Raw genomic sequence first — 17405 nt, 5'->3', positions numbered from 1 at the left:
CTATACCTAAAGCTAAAATTCTGTTATCGACGTCAAAATTGTGTTTTAACATTTAAACGTTCAAAAATACAGAATCGTATTTGATTCGTTTCGCATCCAACATGTGCTAATGTTTAAAAAAGTATCGTTGATTTAAACTCTTTATCTCTATTTCTCTTGCTATCGCTTCTCGCTGTCTCGTTATTTCCTCACCGGTAAAACAGTTTTTACTCGCGTTTTATCGTACAGCTTACTATTTAATATTATCATCTTCGCGCGCATAAAAATGAACTAAAAATTAGCGTACGTGTCAGAATCTCTTCGCCGAAAGGCTCGTTCGCCACGTGCAAACAATATGCTTCTACTTTCCAAAGTATAAATACTAAATATACATATACTTAAAATCGATATTTATATACTTGATCGTCGTTTATATTTTTTCTCCTTCCGCACAGTTATTAACAATATATAATGCTAACATAACAATATATAATGCTATTGCATTAAAATAATGCAAAACGTAACAATAAAGAGCGTTGTACATTATTTTAATAGAGGATTAAAATAAAAAAAAAGACATCGCGACGTATTTTGATTATGTAAAGAGAGAGAAATTGATAAATGGCGGAAGTTATTGTGTCGGAGAGTATGCTGGACACCAAAGATCTTCACGCGAGAATCTCTCTCGTTCGACAGAAAAGACTGCTCGCATATTTATCGTATTCTATCGTAGAAACTTCGTTAAAACAGTAGTACTATTAGTTTACAGTAGTACAGTAGTACCTTGATGCGGGGAATATATAAAAAATTAAAAAATATACAAGTTGTATATAAAACACATAGAATGCACATTCGTCATAGTGTGTCCTGCATCAAGTCAGATTTTTGTTTTTCTACATGTTTGTTCTAGTCGCGAAGTCATAAAGGATTGGCTTGCACTTAATAGCAATACATTTAGCGTCGAACGCGTCGTCTTATGTCTAAATTTCCTATTGTATGTAATTGTATGTTCCCATCGAGATAAAATATAGTATGGCTTAATATAAATGAAGACTTGAAAGACTTCGGTGTTGAACGTGCAGAGAGAACATGGATCACGTTTGTTTTATGGGAAAAGGCGTATCACTTCGGCTGTAAAACGCCTTTTCTGATTTTTCTATCTATTTTTTTCGGTACATGATTTTTACAAAAAGATCCATTTAATCTTCAGCCGATCATGCTTTGCACACTTTGGTATCCAACAGGTTTCTCCATGCATAATCGGAATATGAACGATCGATAATCGTGATATGGGCAGTGAATGATTAAGCAAGTACCAATATTAAATGGGCTGGCTCTCCCATTGAGGCGCCCATTCTGGAAGTCGTCAATCTGCATTAGATGGCGGTGCGGCGTACCTTGAACGCGAATCCGAGTCTCCGTCGCATATGTATTTTCCTGAAATAATTCGAGCTGTGATAACTAGTGAAAGTTAAATCATGAAGATTATGCTTTTCGACAATCATTTCTTTTTTTATTAATAAATAATTAACATTTAAAAGGACATTGAAACTCTTTACATCCTTCTTATAAAAAAATTTTAAAAATGTAATGTTTAAATTTTAATTTATATTTAAACAATCTTTTTAAGCAGTTTTGTAATAGTACCATTTTTGAAACAAAATACAGAATGGCAATCGGGAAGTTGGTTTAGTTAAATAATCAAAAATTTTATCTTGTAGCTATTATTTTGTAATAAATATACAGAACGAATATTGCTCTGCAGCAGAAACCTGTCATTTTTATTAACACAAATAAATGCATGGTTAAATTTATCACAATTATATATAATCCTCAATTTTAAAAACTAACGTATTTTGGCATACTTTGCATAAATTAGTTAATTACAAAAAAATCGGGGTTAAAAATATTTGTGGACTCATCCTAATTCATGTCAGTTCATCTTTCATTAATAATGTTTATTATAATGAATTTCTCGTTATAAAAAATGTTTTTAATAGCACAAAAAATATTTTTTCCATATAACTTTTTGTGTAATTAAAGATTAAAACATTTCTGGTTATATAATTAACGTACCAGACACAAATTTTCGCTTCACCAAACTCAATCGATATCCAGATCCTATAAGCTCAAATTCGACACCCGACAATGTGGTCCCTTCGCAATTGAACTGTGTAAATATCGTGCCCTGATTGCCCGGGCCGTGTTCGAGCTCGACTCGTGCCTTCAAGGATCCGACTCCATTACCCTCGCTGTGTTGCGAAAGCTCCGTAAATTTCCATAGTACGCGATTCGTGTCGGGCAGCCACTGTGCCGGCGGTTTACTATTGAACGATTTAAAACCGCCGTCAATAGGCGCAGCAACGTGGAGATTCAGTAGAGGGCTCGGCGAGGCCATGGCGCGACTGTTATATTTATAATCGATCTAGAATCAAAAACAAATTAATTTGCAACGACTACAATATTAAGCGAGTTAGACGAAATTGTAGCTTTTGTTTCTTTCATCTTCTCTCTTTAAAAAATGGCCAAATATCTTACCTTAAGATCGGTGTGGGTCGTCTCACATTTCCAATATGCGACCAATTGAAAAGGACATGAACCAGCACCTTCCTTGCATTTGATTTGATATTTGAGGATGTCTACATTGAAATACGAGGCCGAGGGATTCTGTTCAGCTTGCCGCCGAAGCAACATAGTTAAGGCACTCATGTTGAATTCGAAGATTGTACTATCGACGGTAGTTTGAGTTGCGTCCCTGTAAATGCAATCTCCTCTTTCAAGCTCTCTTTTATCGATTTAAGGATCAAAGCAATTAGTAAACATGACTTACATGCTGATAAGTTGGCTGTTTGGCAACAATCTCTCCAACCTATTGGTGTTCCTTACGCGGAAGGTCAATTTGGCAGGACTGGGATTATTCGCTAGGACTGTGACGATGCCAGCCGGAAACGAGAGCATCATGTCACCGCTTAGCTTTACTTGACATCGGGTTTCGTCCGTGCCACGGAAATAGGAATGCACTATCTCATGGAAAGCGACTGCCAACGGAATAGTGTCCGCTAGGCCGATCGTGAGTGGCGATGGTCCCCGCGAGGATCCCACGCCCACGCCAGCAGTGCGAAATTCCAGGCTGGCGACGCTATCAGCTCGAGATATCGTCGCAGGTGACATCCTACCGCGTGGTGATGGACCTTCTCCTCGGCGGGATGGCGGTCTGGGTATTACGATCGATCCCGTCGGCGTTGAGGATGCGGATTGCTTGGGTGGCAAGGCCGGTGTGATGTCTCCAACTTCCGAAAATAAATCCCCATCTAAAAAAAATGTGATTCTTTTTACAAATATTCTTGTGTGTTTCTCTTGTTCCTAATTTCACATAAAAATAAAAAATATGTTTTAATTTAGTACATTGCTGTAAACGATATTCGTAACTCATACCTTAATATTTTTTTTCACACATATATGTATAGGTATAATAGTAAATAAGTTGACCGCTATTTGGCGTCGCAAATTTCGTAGAAGTTAATTTATATGTTTGATAATGACTCAGCGAATTTGTAGCTTCCTGCCATTCAGCAAGCAGATAAACGTTAATACGGCTTACCTGGAAATCGGGTGTGAGAATGTGTAGGCGGCGCAGATTGTGGCGGCGGCGGCTGCGACGGGGTCGGCGATGTGGAAAGTGGCGGTGGGCTCTGCAGCGGGGCGTAAGGGTGGCTACCGGTCGGTGTCGATGCGCTCGACGGCGTACTGCTAGGATTGAACAAGTTTAGGCCAAGTAAATCTGAGCTTGGCTTACCTCCTAATTGCTGTGACACTGACTGAGACCTTTTCATATGATGATCGGAATCAGTATTCGATCCTCTACGTCCCTGTGTTCGAATATGATGTGTGATCAGAAAAACGAAATGACATATTTTTTTTTTCTAATAACACGTATTTTGAGTATTTCGAAAATTTGTGATAAAGCAATAAAAAAATTTCTCATAAAAAAGCAAGTTACGAAGATACAACATCGATAATGTCTTTGTGTAAGGGACATTTTTTTAATTAAAAATCACACATCTAACAAAGATCGAGAAATTAACACATAATATTAAAATAAAAAAACATATACATATACGTACATAAATAAAATAAATACTACATATAATAAGTACATATATTATATACATATACAATATCATATATTATTATTTATATATTATAATAGTACATAATAGTATTATATATATATTGTCACATAATATTACATGTATGTATATATAATTTTACGTTTTTAACTTGCTTTTTCATTAAAAATTTCCTCGTGATTGTAGCTTTTGTATGTATGTTATACATACAATTACAATATTTAATAATCAAATGAAGATATTATTTTATACATCTCGGTTACTTTATATTTTATACTATTAATATTATTTCACGACTTAAACATAAAATCGTGATAAGTATTTAATTTAATTAAATATAGTATATCATACTTTTTTTCTAAACTATAGAATAATTGTTTTAATTGCAAGTTATAATGTATAACACACAATATAAGATTTTTTAGTAGAAAGTACAACTTACTGTTGGTGCAGGTGATAAAGATAAATTTTCCACTGTCGCCCTCAATTCGTCTACACTAGCGCTCATGGGTGCACCACCATTGCTGAGAGGCTTTATTTCCACTCGTATCTTACGTTCCCTCTCATCTTCCGAATCAGTATCCGAACTGGAATAAAATCCCTTTTCGTTTTCCCACGGATCCGGCTTCGGTCTAATACAAAAACCATCCTCGTCCACCTCCGGCGTCGGCGTTTCTGACTTTCTGCTGTCTTCTTTGTCCTCCCTATTGCGTTCGTGAAAATCATTTAAAATAATATACTTTTGTAAGTTCCAGCAGGCCCAGTGCATTACATAATAAAAACTCTTTCATGCTAGAAGCGTGCTAAAATAATACAACTGTTGCGCTTATAGGCGTGATACGTGAGATAACTGAAGTTAACAAATATCAAGTATTCTACTGCACTGATAAAGAAATACTATACATGAATCCATGAATGCTTTCTGTTCAAATTTTGTAATTCTTTAACTTTTATATATAAGCGTGGCTTTCAACAGAAATTCAATACTGGTTCACCCAGACAAAAAATCAATCTAATGACTAATAAAAATTGTTTCTTTTTTCATTATTGCTTAATATCAACTTAAAATCAATATAAAGCTAAAGGCAAAAATTAAATACGAAAGGTCTGTTTTTAAGTAATAATTAACGATAAATAAAAATAAACTAAGATAAATAAATATACTGAAATATAGTCCAGGAAAGATCATATCCATGATAAAGAAAATTAAAACATCTTATATCTTATCGTTATTCGGTATTTAATTACCATTATTTAGAACATCCTATCATATTGACATCGCATGATGTTTAGGACGATAGTTAGGAAGTTATCGAAATTAAATAGCCATTATTTTGAATATAACGCATAGACGAAATAAAATAAACATTTCGTAGAAGAAACCAATTATCTCTTATCACCATATAGCTTAAAGAAATAGAATATAAGTAAATTTATAAAAATAAATAAATATTATAAAAAAGAAACAATATATAATTTAGCTAAGCTTCATAGCTCAGTAATATATTTAGCTAAGTTTCATAGCTAAGTTTCATAGCTCAATAATATATTTTCAAAATGCTAAACTTACAAAAAAAAAACAGCTATTTAGTTTCAGTACTATCATTCTAACAGACGTAATAGTTTATTTGAACGTTAGCATCCAATACAACGTACAACTTTCAACATCTGTAATATGGAAAGAAAGCATTTGCAGATTCACGTTCAAAATATTTTTAAAGTATGCTGTATATTGTGATTGATAATGATCAATAAAAAAATTATAATATGTAATATATCTTAAACGAACAAATAGAATATCCAACAACAAAGCATTCCGAGTCTAAGATTCACATCCAGCAAAAGTATATTTAATTTACGTTAAAATCTTAATTAAATATGTATATCATTTTTTTAGAGTACAGATCGATTTTGTCTGCTGATTATGAAACTGACTCTATGTGCACTAGGTCTGCTGTGCATGCATGTACTGACAGGTCAGACTTTTCTTCTTTATTGCTGCTTGTGTCCATGAGATCCTTCTTCTTCTTCGCCTTCTTCTCCTTTCGTTTTTCTCTCCTACTGCGTAGAAACCCTGTTGGTCGTGGATACCCCAAATGTAGACAATAGGACGGTATATGTACTGTGATATATGTACTAGCTACTTATTAAACGTATGCTTTATGCAAATTACACTCTTACACCAAATTATGAATTCATCTGTATCTGCGAAATTAATATACTATTCTTGTTAAATTCACTACAAATATTTATTGTACACTTAGAAATAAATTTTAACATCTATTTTTTATCATTTTTACTACTACAGAAATAGAATTTTGCACAAAGGAAAATAAGATATTTATATTATTTCATATCAATATCATGGAAATTTAACAGAAAAAAATTCGATGTTAGCATTAAAAAAATATCATAGAATAGATGGCATTTCTATTAATAATAAAACTAAATTATGTATAAATAAAATAAAAAGCAAAATCTACATAGTTGCATTACTATCTACACAAATATGTATCTATTCGAATCTACAGTGTAAAGTTTGAACGAGAACTGCTGTTGCTTGTATTAAAAAAAATTATACAAATATCGTTATATTTCATTTTAACATTTGTAGCATTTGAATGGGCAGTACATAATATACATTTAAAAAACTCTAATGAAAAATTAAGATTAAAGAATTTACTTTCCAAGTGATCAAAATGTAACACAACAAATCATCAAATAATACGAAACAAATCGACGTACGTCGTATTAACTAGCATTCCTGTATGCATTTCTAATTAATTAATCAACTTCTATATTCTTTGATGATGCTGACACGAGTTTCCTTGCAAAAATCAATTTGTTGCAACTATATTAAAATATATCTCGATTTAAATTACGTCTATTTAAATTATATCACTATAAAGAAGTCGTATTTCTAATGTATTGGATTGGAACAAAAGTTCGTAGTCACTTTTTCATTTGTATTATATTTACGTGTTTTAAAAAAATTTTGGCAACTACACTGTTCGATAGAGCAAAGTTTCAGCGTTAAGAATCTGTTTTTTTAATTGCAGTACACGCGCGCGATAACTTTAAATGGAGTTATAATCAAGGTCAAAATACTCCTTTTATTTAATCCGCGATAACTCAGTAACAAAAATCTTAGAAATATTTAAAAAATGATCTTGTAGAAAAAACTTTTAAGTTTTCATGTTAGAAAATTAAAAATTTTTGCAAATTCTTTTTTTTTAGCACATGACAGGCCCATAAAGTAAAAAAAATTCCCATTTTGTTCAACTTGTAGTTTTCTATTTGTAAAAATGATTAAATTTACAGAAACTTAAAAAGATCTTTTAGAAAATAAAGACTTTAATCTTTAAAATCTTATTTTTAAATTTAAATTTCCTTCATTATTAACGAAGTTACAGCTGCTTGTATTTTGAAGTTCGTAGCGCTCTACGAATTTGTATTCCAACTCAATATCTTTAAAAGTATTACCTTTTCGAGGGAACGCATGTCAGCGTTTCATAAAACAACGACTAACAAAGTGAATACCTACGTCGAACGAAGGCAGATGATAAAAGAGTGAAGTATACAGAAAATAAAATTCAGTAGTGGAGTAGAGCACGTCACGTTAGTAGAAATATGAAGATATCCCACGCACCATCACCATCAAAAATCCTACAGTATCTGCATCGTCTACTCTCTTCTTAAATTGTTTTTCTAACAATTACTAAATCTACATTGACACTATAATAAACGCATTTCGTTTTAAACATTCTTATCCGTGCATGTCTCTCTTTGGAAGATTATATACACAGAGGAACACATATCCTCTGCAAGCCAATCTAACGTTGCATGCAAAAATAGTCTCAGACATTAAATAAATAAATACTTAGAGGAGTAATCCACAGAAAAAGAAATATTCTATAAGATATAAAAATATTCTATAAGATAAAAAAAGTAATCCATCAATTGAAATGAATGTAAATGCTGCCGAAGATGCTACGGGAATGATTGTCATCGACGAGAACATAGTTCGCAATAATAGTTGTTTTCAGAATCAATATTACGTTATTGGAAAAGAAAGAAAGATATTCCTGCACTTGGAAAATAAATGTAAGTATAAACACGTGAGCCATGCGAATTAGGAATTTTATAAAAACGGCTCACCTGAGGCCCCCGTCAGTAGCCAACCCCGCTCTTGTATCTCAACATTATTCAAGTCCAACTCCCTTTAGTTTAGTTATATTTCTTTTTCTTAGCTCACTGCATTGATGTTACAGAAAGAACTTTAGAAATATAATTATATGCTGCAATCCATGTAATTACAAGTCTATTCAGGACGGTCATTAGTGGTACGTGTTAGCATTTGGATCACTTATGACATGTAAAAAAGTTAGATGTATATGAATGCTTGTATGTACCGCGATTGTATAACCCATCCATGTACTTATTCACGATTTTATCGGAAAAAAAGATAAAGAGACAGAAAAAATAAACGGAAAGACAAAAGTGAAGCTATGTTAAACACATCCATTAAAATCTATGATATTTATACCTATGTTTTAACAATATGTTATTTAATCTTTAATCTTCCATGGTTATGTTACAAAATGTATATATAAAAGTTTGAAGTTTTAGCGAATGTTAATTTTATAATAAACCAAATGCACTCGATAATATAGTTAACTGTAGAAAAATATATGTACAAATATTTTATGGATTTTCTTATCGTGGTTGTGTAAAAATTGATGCAAATCGTATGTCGCCATTGGATAATATATATATATTCCCACAGAAAGGATTGTTAGAAAAACAATTTATAGATGAAATTTTATGAAAATACGAAAGTAATTAGAATCCCATACATTACTAATGCTAGATAGTGTGCCTATCTTCTATTCAAGCGTTTTTTAATGTTAGTAAATGCAAACAAAAAATATTTCTTCCTTTAGTTCAAAATATCTTCTCAGTCTTAGGTCCATTTCAAACACGGAAATAAATCAAAGTGAAGAAATATTTTGCATGGATGTTACATGTGAAGCAGAAATCAATGTTACATTAAAATAAATGATTTGTTTGGTGAAAGATATATTTGTAACATTAATTTAAAGCGTTTAGACAATGTTAGTATACGTACATCGCTGTTCTAAAAGTGAGCACAGTGGAGGAATCATAATACGCGCAACCACTATAAGTCAGTAGATAATTTATTTAACCATATTACGTTCTGTTCAATTATAAGATATAAGAGGTATTTAAAAAGAAGTAATGTCTTTGTCACCGAGCACCATAAAGAGAGAACAACCGATAGAGTAACATTATAGATAAAGAGCTACATAGGAAATGCTCGAATAAGACTGATCCTGTTAGAAATTATGAAAGAAAATATTTTTAAAAATCATAAATGAAATAAACTTATATATGAGAATTTATGTGTCAATATTTACGATAAATATTTTTATATTAAATTTTCAAATTAACAATTGATCATTCATATTCGAGCCAACACACATAATAGATTGTCTAAATAAAATCCTCAATTAAAAAAGTGACAACTGTGGCAATAGTTGAAAAATTGTGTGCAAAGTTATTTTACGTTTCATACTCTTTAAATATCTTTAATAAAAGAAAGAGAACGAGATAAGTAGAAACCGCACGAACAGAAGCATGACAATCGTTAATTGTCGTATCAGCGAAAATTAAATACAGAATATGATTATTTTATCAATATACTCGGCAGCTAACGTCAGTATCAGTAATCTCTAATGTATGTTGTATACTGTATTCTAACAACAAAGTCAGAGGGTATGGTAGAGGAGGTATAGGAGTAAAATGTAAATTGTTACATTTAGATCCTCTGAGAGGGTTCCTGGAGATGCTGGGAGGTGGAACAGCAGGAGGCAGGTTGTTCCCTTGAGGGGTGGCAGGTGCCGAACCAGACGACCCTGCTTGCTTCTGTTTGTCTGAAACAACACTCATCATTCTCACGTCTTTGAATACCTCCCCATCAACTGATGGCCCCATTTTTCTCTCGCTTTCGTGTCGCACTATTATGCACGTTAGTTGTACCGATTCAAATTTTAATGACCTTTGCAACTTTCAATGGTATTTTAGAGCGTTCCAGAGGGGTGAGAATATTTTAAGTAATCACATATCTCTGTTCGTATATAGTTTCGCATCTGAACATATAATTGTAATATTCAACGCATAAGAGCAACTGCATACACAAATACGCAAAAATCGAAGACAGAATTAAACATCATAATTGCATAAAAATATAGTTATGATAAATTTTCTGTCTGACACGATAATTAACTGCACAAACAAACTCTCATTGCTCCTCTGTTTATTTTCCATGGACAAAACAATAAAGTAGTATAGCCCTTTATAATAAAGTATCTACGTATAATATACCCCCCTTGACATATAATATACATATAAAAATACATAATTTGTAATATACACATACGAGAGTATAATTAAAATTAAAATAAAAAATAAACCCCCTGGAACACAATGGTGTATTCTATGTCATCCTCCACCTAATGTTAGATCGTTACGCATAAGCAAGTATAACACAACAACCACATAAGCGTAAATAAATCAATAAAAATTGTCTGCGTATCATATTCGAATTGATATATCTGTGATCGAGTGCTGCAATTCAATTGGGCAAGTGTATAATGTGATCGATGATGGTATACTAACGGATATAAAATTAAAAATAACAAAAAGTCTACCCAGACATTTGCAATGTTATGCCTTGTTTTACGAATATTTATATTGGACAAAATTGATTTCGTCAAAAAGAACGAAAAGCGTATTCGCTTTTGGTAACAATTTAAAGATGTAAGAGTGCATCGATGTGATGTAAAATGTTTCAAAAAATGGAAAAAACATGTCTCGTATGAAATGTAGCATCTCATTGCATCAAAGCCAAGGTAGATTCAAACTATTGCAATTAAAGAGATAACGAAACTTTAAAAAAGTTTATGTAATTTCAATGAAAGAGATAGAGAGAGAGATAGAGAAAGAAACCTACCATGGGAGTTGGACATGAACAGGTTGAGTAGCGAGGTAGTACGGCGGGAAGCCTTGGTGGTTTGTGCATGTGACAGTTCTCTGTCCTTTTCCTTCTGTTTTTCTTTTTCTCTATCCTTTTCCAATATCACCCTCCCCCTTTCCCCGTCCAGTACCCTCAAAGTATTACCCTCCCCCTTTAATCCCTGATCTTTCTTTGAACTGTGACTGTTACCGGCTACGCCTGTTTCGCCGTTGGTGCCCTTCGACGTTTCCTTAGGTGTCTCTACGCTGCCTTCTGACTGAGACTGGCTGGTCATTTCCGCTAAACTCGTCATCACTTCCTCGTACTCAATCACACCTGATTTACAGATATGTCATGGATACTGAGAGGAACAGAGATGAAAAAAAAAAAATCTTTTAAATACTCTTTTTACCTGGTTTTTCGAAACCCGTGTATTTACTCTGAACGAATTGCTCTAATAACTTCTCCACCGTCATATCGACGCATTGCCGTTTGAAGTCGATATGAACTTGGCCAACTTGCTCGTGATTGGTTTGCAAAACATCAGCGTATGTATTCAGAAATTCCTTCATATGCTTCAGATGCGTCTCTTCCACATCTTGGAACCGCTTAGTAACGAAAACGTACATTGATTAGTACGCTTCGCTAATCGCTTGCGCAACAATATTATCTCGCAAAGTCTAACTTCTATATTTTAATCCAGAATTAATACCCTGCAAGCTTGAGTCATTTTTGCCTCGAAATCGTTTCGTATGACCGTGTACTTGTCCACCAGCGTCCTATAATCATCTTGTGCCTTTTTGAACTTGCCCTCCGCCTTCTCCAACTCCCTTTGACTGGCATTGTCCTTCCTTAATTTTTCTAATTCCAGGCGTTTTTGCATACACATGTCTTTCGCCTTATGTAACGTTACCGTAATGCTTTGTATACTTTGTACAACTTCTAAAGTAGACGATTCTTCTTCCTTCACCTAGATATTGTCGGTATGTCATTTCTTTAGTTAAACTATTCCAATTAAAAAATTAACGCGAATCAATTTGATTTGCATGTGCAATTAATCATATTTATGTGTACACTTTGATAAGACCTCTGCACATTGCCGACTTGATTGTCTGATGATGAGAACCTACTGACCCAACTGTGGGCGGAGACTGATAATTTATGGAACACATATCTGATAGCATATTGTACAGCAAAGTATGGTAATTGTGAATAAAAGATAATACCGAATTTTACTGTGTAAGATCGCAATCAAATTAATGAGAAAAATATTAAGATTTTTCAATAAAAAAACACAATTAATCAACGAATTATAAATAGAAAAATGTAATTACGTACAGCCTTATGTTTCTTGTGCAGTTCGTCCGCATATTTTGACACATCTTTTATGAGTTCGGATACCCGCTGGGCCATTTGAAAGTGTAAAACGGCGAGTTTTTCGGCGGCACCTCTCAGAGCAGCCCAGACAGGTGCGAATGTCCCTTGCGTGCTATTGCTCGCCTGTTTCGCTACCTTACTAAGAAGTTTATAATTGTTTTCCTCTATGGCTGATCTTTCTCGCAAAAATTCAGCCAATTCCTTGCTGGCGATTACACCATGCTTCATGTTATGATACAACACGTCAAATCCATTATTCTTTTCGCCCTTAAATAATAAAAAAAAATAGTTTATATATTTATTTCAATAATAAAATTTGATTTATATTAAATTTAAATCACTTCTTAAAACGATATTTACTTTAATTTAATTGCTTTAAAAACCTTTTAATTGTTCAATGAGATAATATTATTTTGAGAATGAATTGAACGAAATGTACGACAATTTGATATTGAAAATGCAGTTATATACATATTTACATGTCTAAAAAATTATAAAAAAAAAAGAAAAAATTTTTTCACTTCTTTTCACATCTTCCATACAAAGTTCAAAGACTTGATTCGAAAAATAAAACAAATTTCTTTTTAGATATACTATTTATAATAATATGGCAAAATCGAACAATAATATTTCAACTTTCAACCAAAATTGACATTTTGAAAAAAAAAAAATTAATTTTAGAAAGTTGAAAAAGATAATGATTTTTGTGAAACATAATGTATAAATCTGCTTTTATTAAATATTAATAAACATATTAAAATTATATATTAAAAAAGATGTTCAAGTTCAGTATTTCAGATTCAAGTTTTTAAAATGCATATTTTTATGATGCATATTGTTCCAAATGTGGCGACAAACATTTTGCATGGAAAATATTAAGAAATAGAAAATTATCATGTTGTTTCCAGAACATAAAATTATATAAATAACAAAAAATTAAAAATTCTACAAATAAATACATTTTTAACGACAGAACGATTTCATTTAATTGACTTCCAAAATTACATTTTCTTACCTAACAGTCAGAGTGAATAATCACTTTATTTTAATTAATATTATTTGTATACATAATAATAATATTTATATAAATATATAATATTCTAAAACATTAGCTACTTTAATTTTAATGTGAAACTCTATAAATTTCTGATAGATATTAATATTAATCAATTTTCCTCAATGGAAATATCAAAACTCTTAATAATATTTAAGTTACTAGCGATTGAAAAATATTTTCGGTTAATTAAAGGAGGCAGATAACGAAATCATAATCTTGAGTTAATAAATTTTAATAAAATTTCAATGTAACTGTGCGCGTTTTAAATTTGAAAGTTGGAAAATTGGCACAAATAAAGAAAAGTTAGATAGCTAAATTATCATTTCTCTATCAGAAAAAATCCTTAAAAAAAGTTCTGTAATTAGAAAACTACGACTGAAAGATATATATCGGAATGGTACTTAAGACCACTTAGCCATTTAACACTTGAACTCTGATCATGCGGTAAATCCACATTGAGCAGAACCGCTTAAGTGACGTCGTAATAAGCTGTCATTACATATTATTGCCCTTGTCATCCTATTGTACCGATTACTTGCGGCAGTTATACGTCTCAATTTCTGCTTTGATTTTATTGCAAAAGAATCTTTCGCAAACAGCCCGTCTGATATTTTTACTCTTACGTCACATTTATGATGTAAGAGTATTGTAAAGTAATTGTATTATAAAAGAATCTTCCGCAAACAGCCAGCCATTGCCTGATATTTTACATCGTATTTGAAATGATCTCATACACGGGATACTCGCAGTGTCAAAAAAAGGAAGTGACAACTATCTTATCGACAACGTGCGTTCAGAGAGAAAGAGTTGTAGATAAATATGTAACATTGGTCAAATAAATATCCTTAAAAAAATCTCATGACGAAATATGCGCAGTCAGATATATATATATATTTTTTTAACACGACTGCGTTCAAAAAAGCAGCTTTGCAACTCTCTATTGTTTAATAAATTCTTTAATTAGTTTACGTTCGATTGCACCAACGTTACTTTGACTTTAAGCGAGGTTTAAAACTCTCTCTCTCTTTCTCTTTCTAAAGCCGAGAGAGACACCGAGGAAAAGAGTTTTAAGCATCGCTTAAAGTTAAAGTTAATGTTGGTGCAATCGGCCTTATACATTTAGATCCAGTGAGGAACTAAGCAAAACCAATTGATATCAAAGAATTTTACAATTGCTTTTTTCTGCTGAATGCAGCCAATGGTCTTTATGCTTTTTTGTTTCAATAATAAAAATAAAAGTCTATAATAATAATAATAGTAATAATAATAATAATAGTAGTAGAAGTCATAATAATAAAAGTGATAATAATAATAGTAAAAGTTTTTTATAATAATTTATAATAATTGTAAAAATTTATATGCATTTTCTTTAAATTTACTATTAACATATAAGATTCCATAATATATAAATATATATATATATACATCCATAATATAGAAATATACGTATAATGATAAAAATGCACTTATAAAACTCTTTAGCACCAGTATTCATAGTCCAATCTTACACTCAAGATTATCTTTAAATACAATCTCGAGACGCTTACAATCATTTCATTCATTTCACTAGCTGGATGTGTCAAGAGTGTCCATGACCAGACTTAAGATGATCTTGAATATAACGTCAGACTATGAATACCGCTCTATAAAGGTTACATAAACCAAACATTGCAATATAAACCAAACATTGTGAACGATATTGAGCAATTAAGCAGTTAAACGGGTAATGTCTATTTGACTTTGAGGGGAAGAGATTCAACGTCTCTCGGTCGCGAGCTCGATAAGACCTGGCAAAAATTTCTTTTGCGTGTAATCTTTAGCGCGCGACTTGAGAGATGCACCTTGCAAAGAACGTGCGTGAATACGCCTGTAATTAGAGGAGGCTAATTGCGGGACGGTAGAAATACAGCGAAAGAAACCGACATGCGGCAGATGTCCTTCGACCTCGTACATAAAAACGTATAGCTTGGACTTGGCGTAAGGCAGGCTGCTTAGGAATGCAACGCACATGTTAAAGAGATATTATTTCCACGCGCGTTTTTTTTTTCTTCAAACAATGAATCGACTTACATGCGAGGTGTGAGAGTGCAAATGCACGTACGAGAGGTACAGGTAGAAGAAGAGAAAGAGGGGAAGAGAGAGAAAAGAGGGAAGAAGGAAAACGGAGGGAGAGAAAGAGAAAGAGAAAGGAACAAAGAAGAAAGAAGGGGAAAAAAGAAAAAGAAAGGAGGATAAAGAAAAAGGAGTAAAGGAGAAAGAAAAGAGAAACGAGAAAAAGAAGAGGAAGGAAGAAATAGAGGAAAAAAAAGAGAAGGGAGGAAAGAAAACAGAAAGAAGAGGACCAGGGAGAAAAGGAAACGGAAAAAATAGAAGGAGATACAGAAAGAAGAAATAGAAGAAGAGCGGAAGAGAAAGTGTGTGTCAAAAGCCAATAAAACGTCTCGGTATCTAATGAACGTGAGAAAACGATAAACGAGACAGGAAGGGGACGAAGGAGAAAGAGACTACACATTAACGGAGCATCGTAAAGGATAACAATCGCGCGGAGGGTCAGGAATCAGGATGCGGTAGGGTCGAAGAGAATCGTGACGGCGAGGAGATTACATTCTCGACGGGCGAATACATTCTCTCGCGACATAACCTAAATTCACGCGCGCTGACTGACTGGGTGAGAGTGACGTTTCGCGTTCGTCCGTGAGGAAATGAGACAGACGCGCGGCACAGGAGGAAGAGAACACGTAAAGAGGCAAGAAGAAAGACATATTGATCCTTTTAGATCACTCACCCAAAAGTAGTCGACAAAATCCACGGTCATGTTGAGACCGCGATCAGACCATCATACCACCTCGCCTCAACCTTACGTATGTATCGGCACGAAATGCACCGCACTCTTCGTTTCTTCTACCCCGCGAACGGCAGCGCGCGTGACACGCACAGGCACTGTGCTTCGCGATGGGACGCGACACCGTAGAACGCAATACTCCGATTCACAGAACGGCAGCGACTCGGTGTGTGAAGTCTGACCTGCCAGCGGGGATGGGGAATGGAATCGCGAGCGGAACGGGCGCGCTCGAGCGCAGAAACACGGGTCAACTTGCGTTCGCTCCGCGTCGACCGTCTCCGTCTGTCTCCGTCCGCCGCTGCGCCGCGTCGCTCCTTCTCTTCCTCTTCTCTTCACCCTCCTCCTTCGCCCTTCGCCCGCCTGCACCTCTTCGTCGCGCGTGTGAAATTTCTTCTCTCTCGCACGCGCGCGCACGATGCCGCGCGGCTATTCGCTTCCGACTACGAGTACGCAACCAATAAGAGCGCGGCAATTGACGCGCCCGTATGAGAAACTTTAAGGTCTGTTCGCAATGCTTGCACTTTTTGCACTTCCGTCAGCATTTTCGCTTTCTCTCTTCAATGCCTAAATATATGTTTATCTCATTTCGAGCGCAAACGTTTTTGCGTATTTTAAGCAACGCGAGCGTCGCAGACAAACCTTGAGTTTCTGATTTCAAGGCCTAAGAACTTTAGATAGATATAATCGATTTTCTCTATATTATAGATAATCGTATTTAATATAGCATATATAATTCTAATTATCTAATATTATAATACTATTTATAATGTATCCAATATTTATGAGCTATAAGTAACGATTAGATTGAATATTTGTTGATATGTGACAATTAGATTGAATTATTTTTAATATCTATCAATTATGCTTTTTGAACGCCGTCATTGCTGTTATTGCTGTGGTACCACGTGCTAACGAATGTTCGCTACAGCTGAAGTAAGACATAAACAAAATAAGTAGATACATAAAACAATTAATAATAAAGGT

At 33.7% G+C, this 17405-nt stretch overlaps 2 protein-coding genes across 10 annotated transcripts in view; one reads left to right on the top strand and one right to left on the bottom strand.

Annotated features, from left to right (window-relative positions):
* Nucleotides 1-425: 425 nt before the first annotated feature.
* Nucleotides 426-16976, bottom strand: LOC108758036 (F-BAR domain only protein 2). 5 transcript variants are annotated; one of them, XM_018502766.1, is made up of 14 exons: nt 16365-16976; nt 12484-12789; nt 11858-12115; nt 11558-11753; nt 11143-11481; nt 9947-10063; nt 6084-6183; nt 4552-4813; nt 3799-3848; nt 3581-3726; nt 2810-3290; nt 2518-2734; nt 2056-2404; nt 426-1416 (listed from the first exon to the last, which is right to left on the bottom strand). In XM_018502766.1, exons 1-14 carry the CDS (start codon nt 16392-16394, stop codon nt 1346-1348), a joined length of 2922 nt encoding a protein of 973 aa, XP_018358268.1. In that variant the 5' UTR covers nt 16395-16976; the 3' UTR covers nt 426-1345. The 5 variants fall into 5 exon arrangements, with proteins under 5 accessions (XP_018358268.1, XP_018358266.1, XP_018358267.1 ...); XM_018502764.1 differs by having other exon boundaries at nt 3581-3848; nt 16365-16975; XM_018502765.1 differs by having other exon boundaries at nt 3581-3848; nt 6093-6183; nt 16365-16975.
* Nucleotides 16899-17405, top strand: part of LOC108758037 (serine/arginine repetitive matrix protein 1) — a 61668-nt gene continuing 61161 nt past the window's right edge. For all 5 annotated transcript variants that reach the window (XM_018502770.1, XM_018502776.1, XM_018502773.1 and 2 more), the window contains exon 1: nt 16899-16921. The gene's annotated coding sequence lies outside the window, so the exon portion shown is untranslated. The remainder of the gene's footprint in view (nt 16922-17405) is intronic.

This window comes from Trachymyrmex cornetzi, unplaced genomic scaffold (genome assembly GCF_001594075.2).
Source record: "Trachymyrmex cornetzi isolate Tcor2-1 unplaced genomic scaffold, Tcor1.1 scaffold15, whole genome shotgun sequence".
Lineage (NCBI taxonomy): Eukaryota > Metazoa > Arthropoda > Insecta > Hymenoptera > Formicidae > Trachymyrmex > Trachymyrmex cornetzi.
The sequence above is the reverse complement of the archived record's forward strand: the minus strand, read 5'-3'. Positions and strand labels throughout refer to the sequence as shown.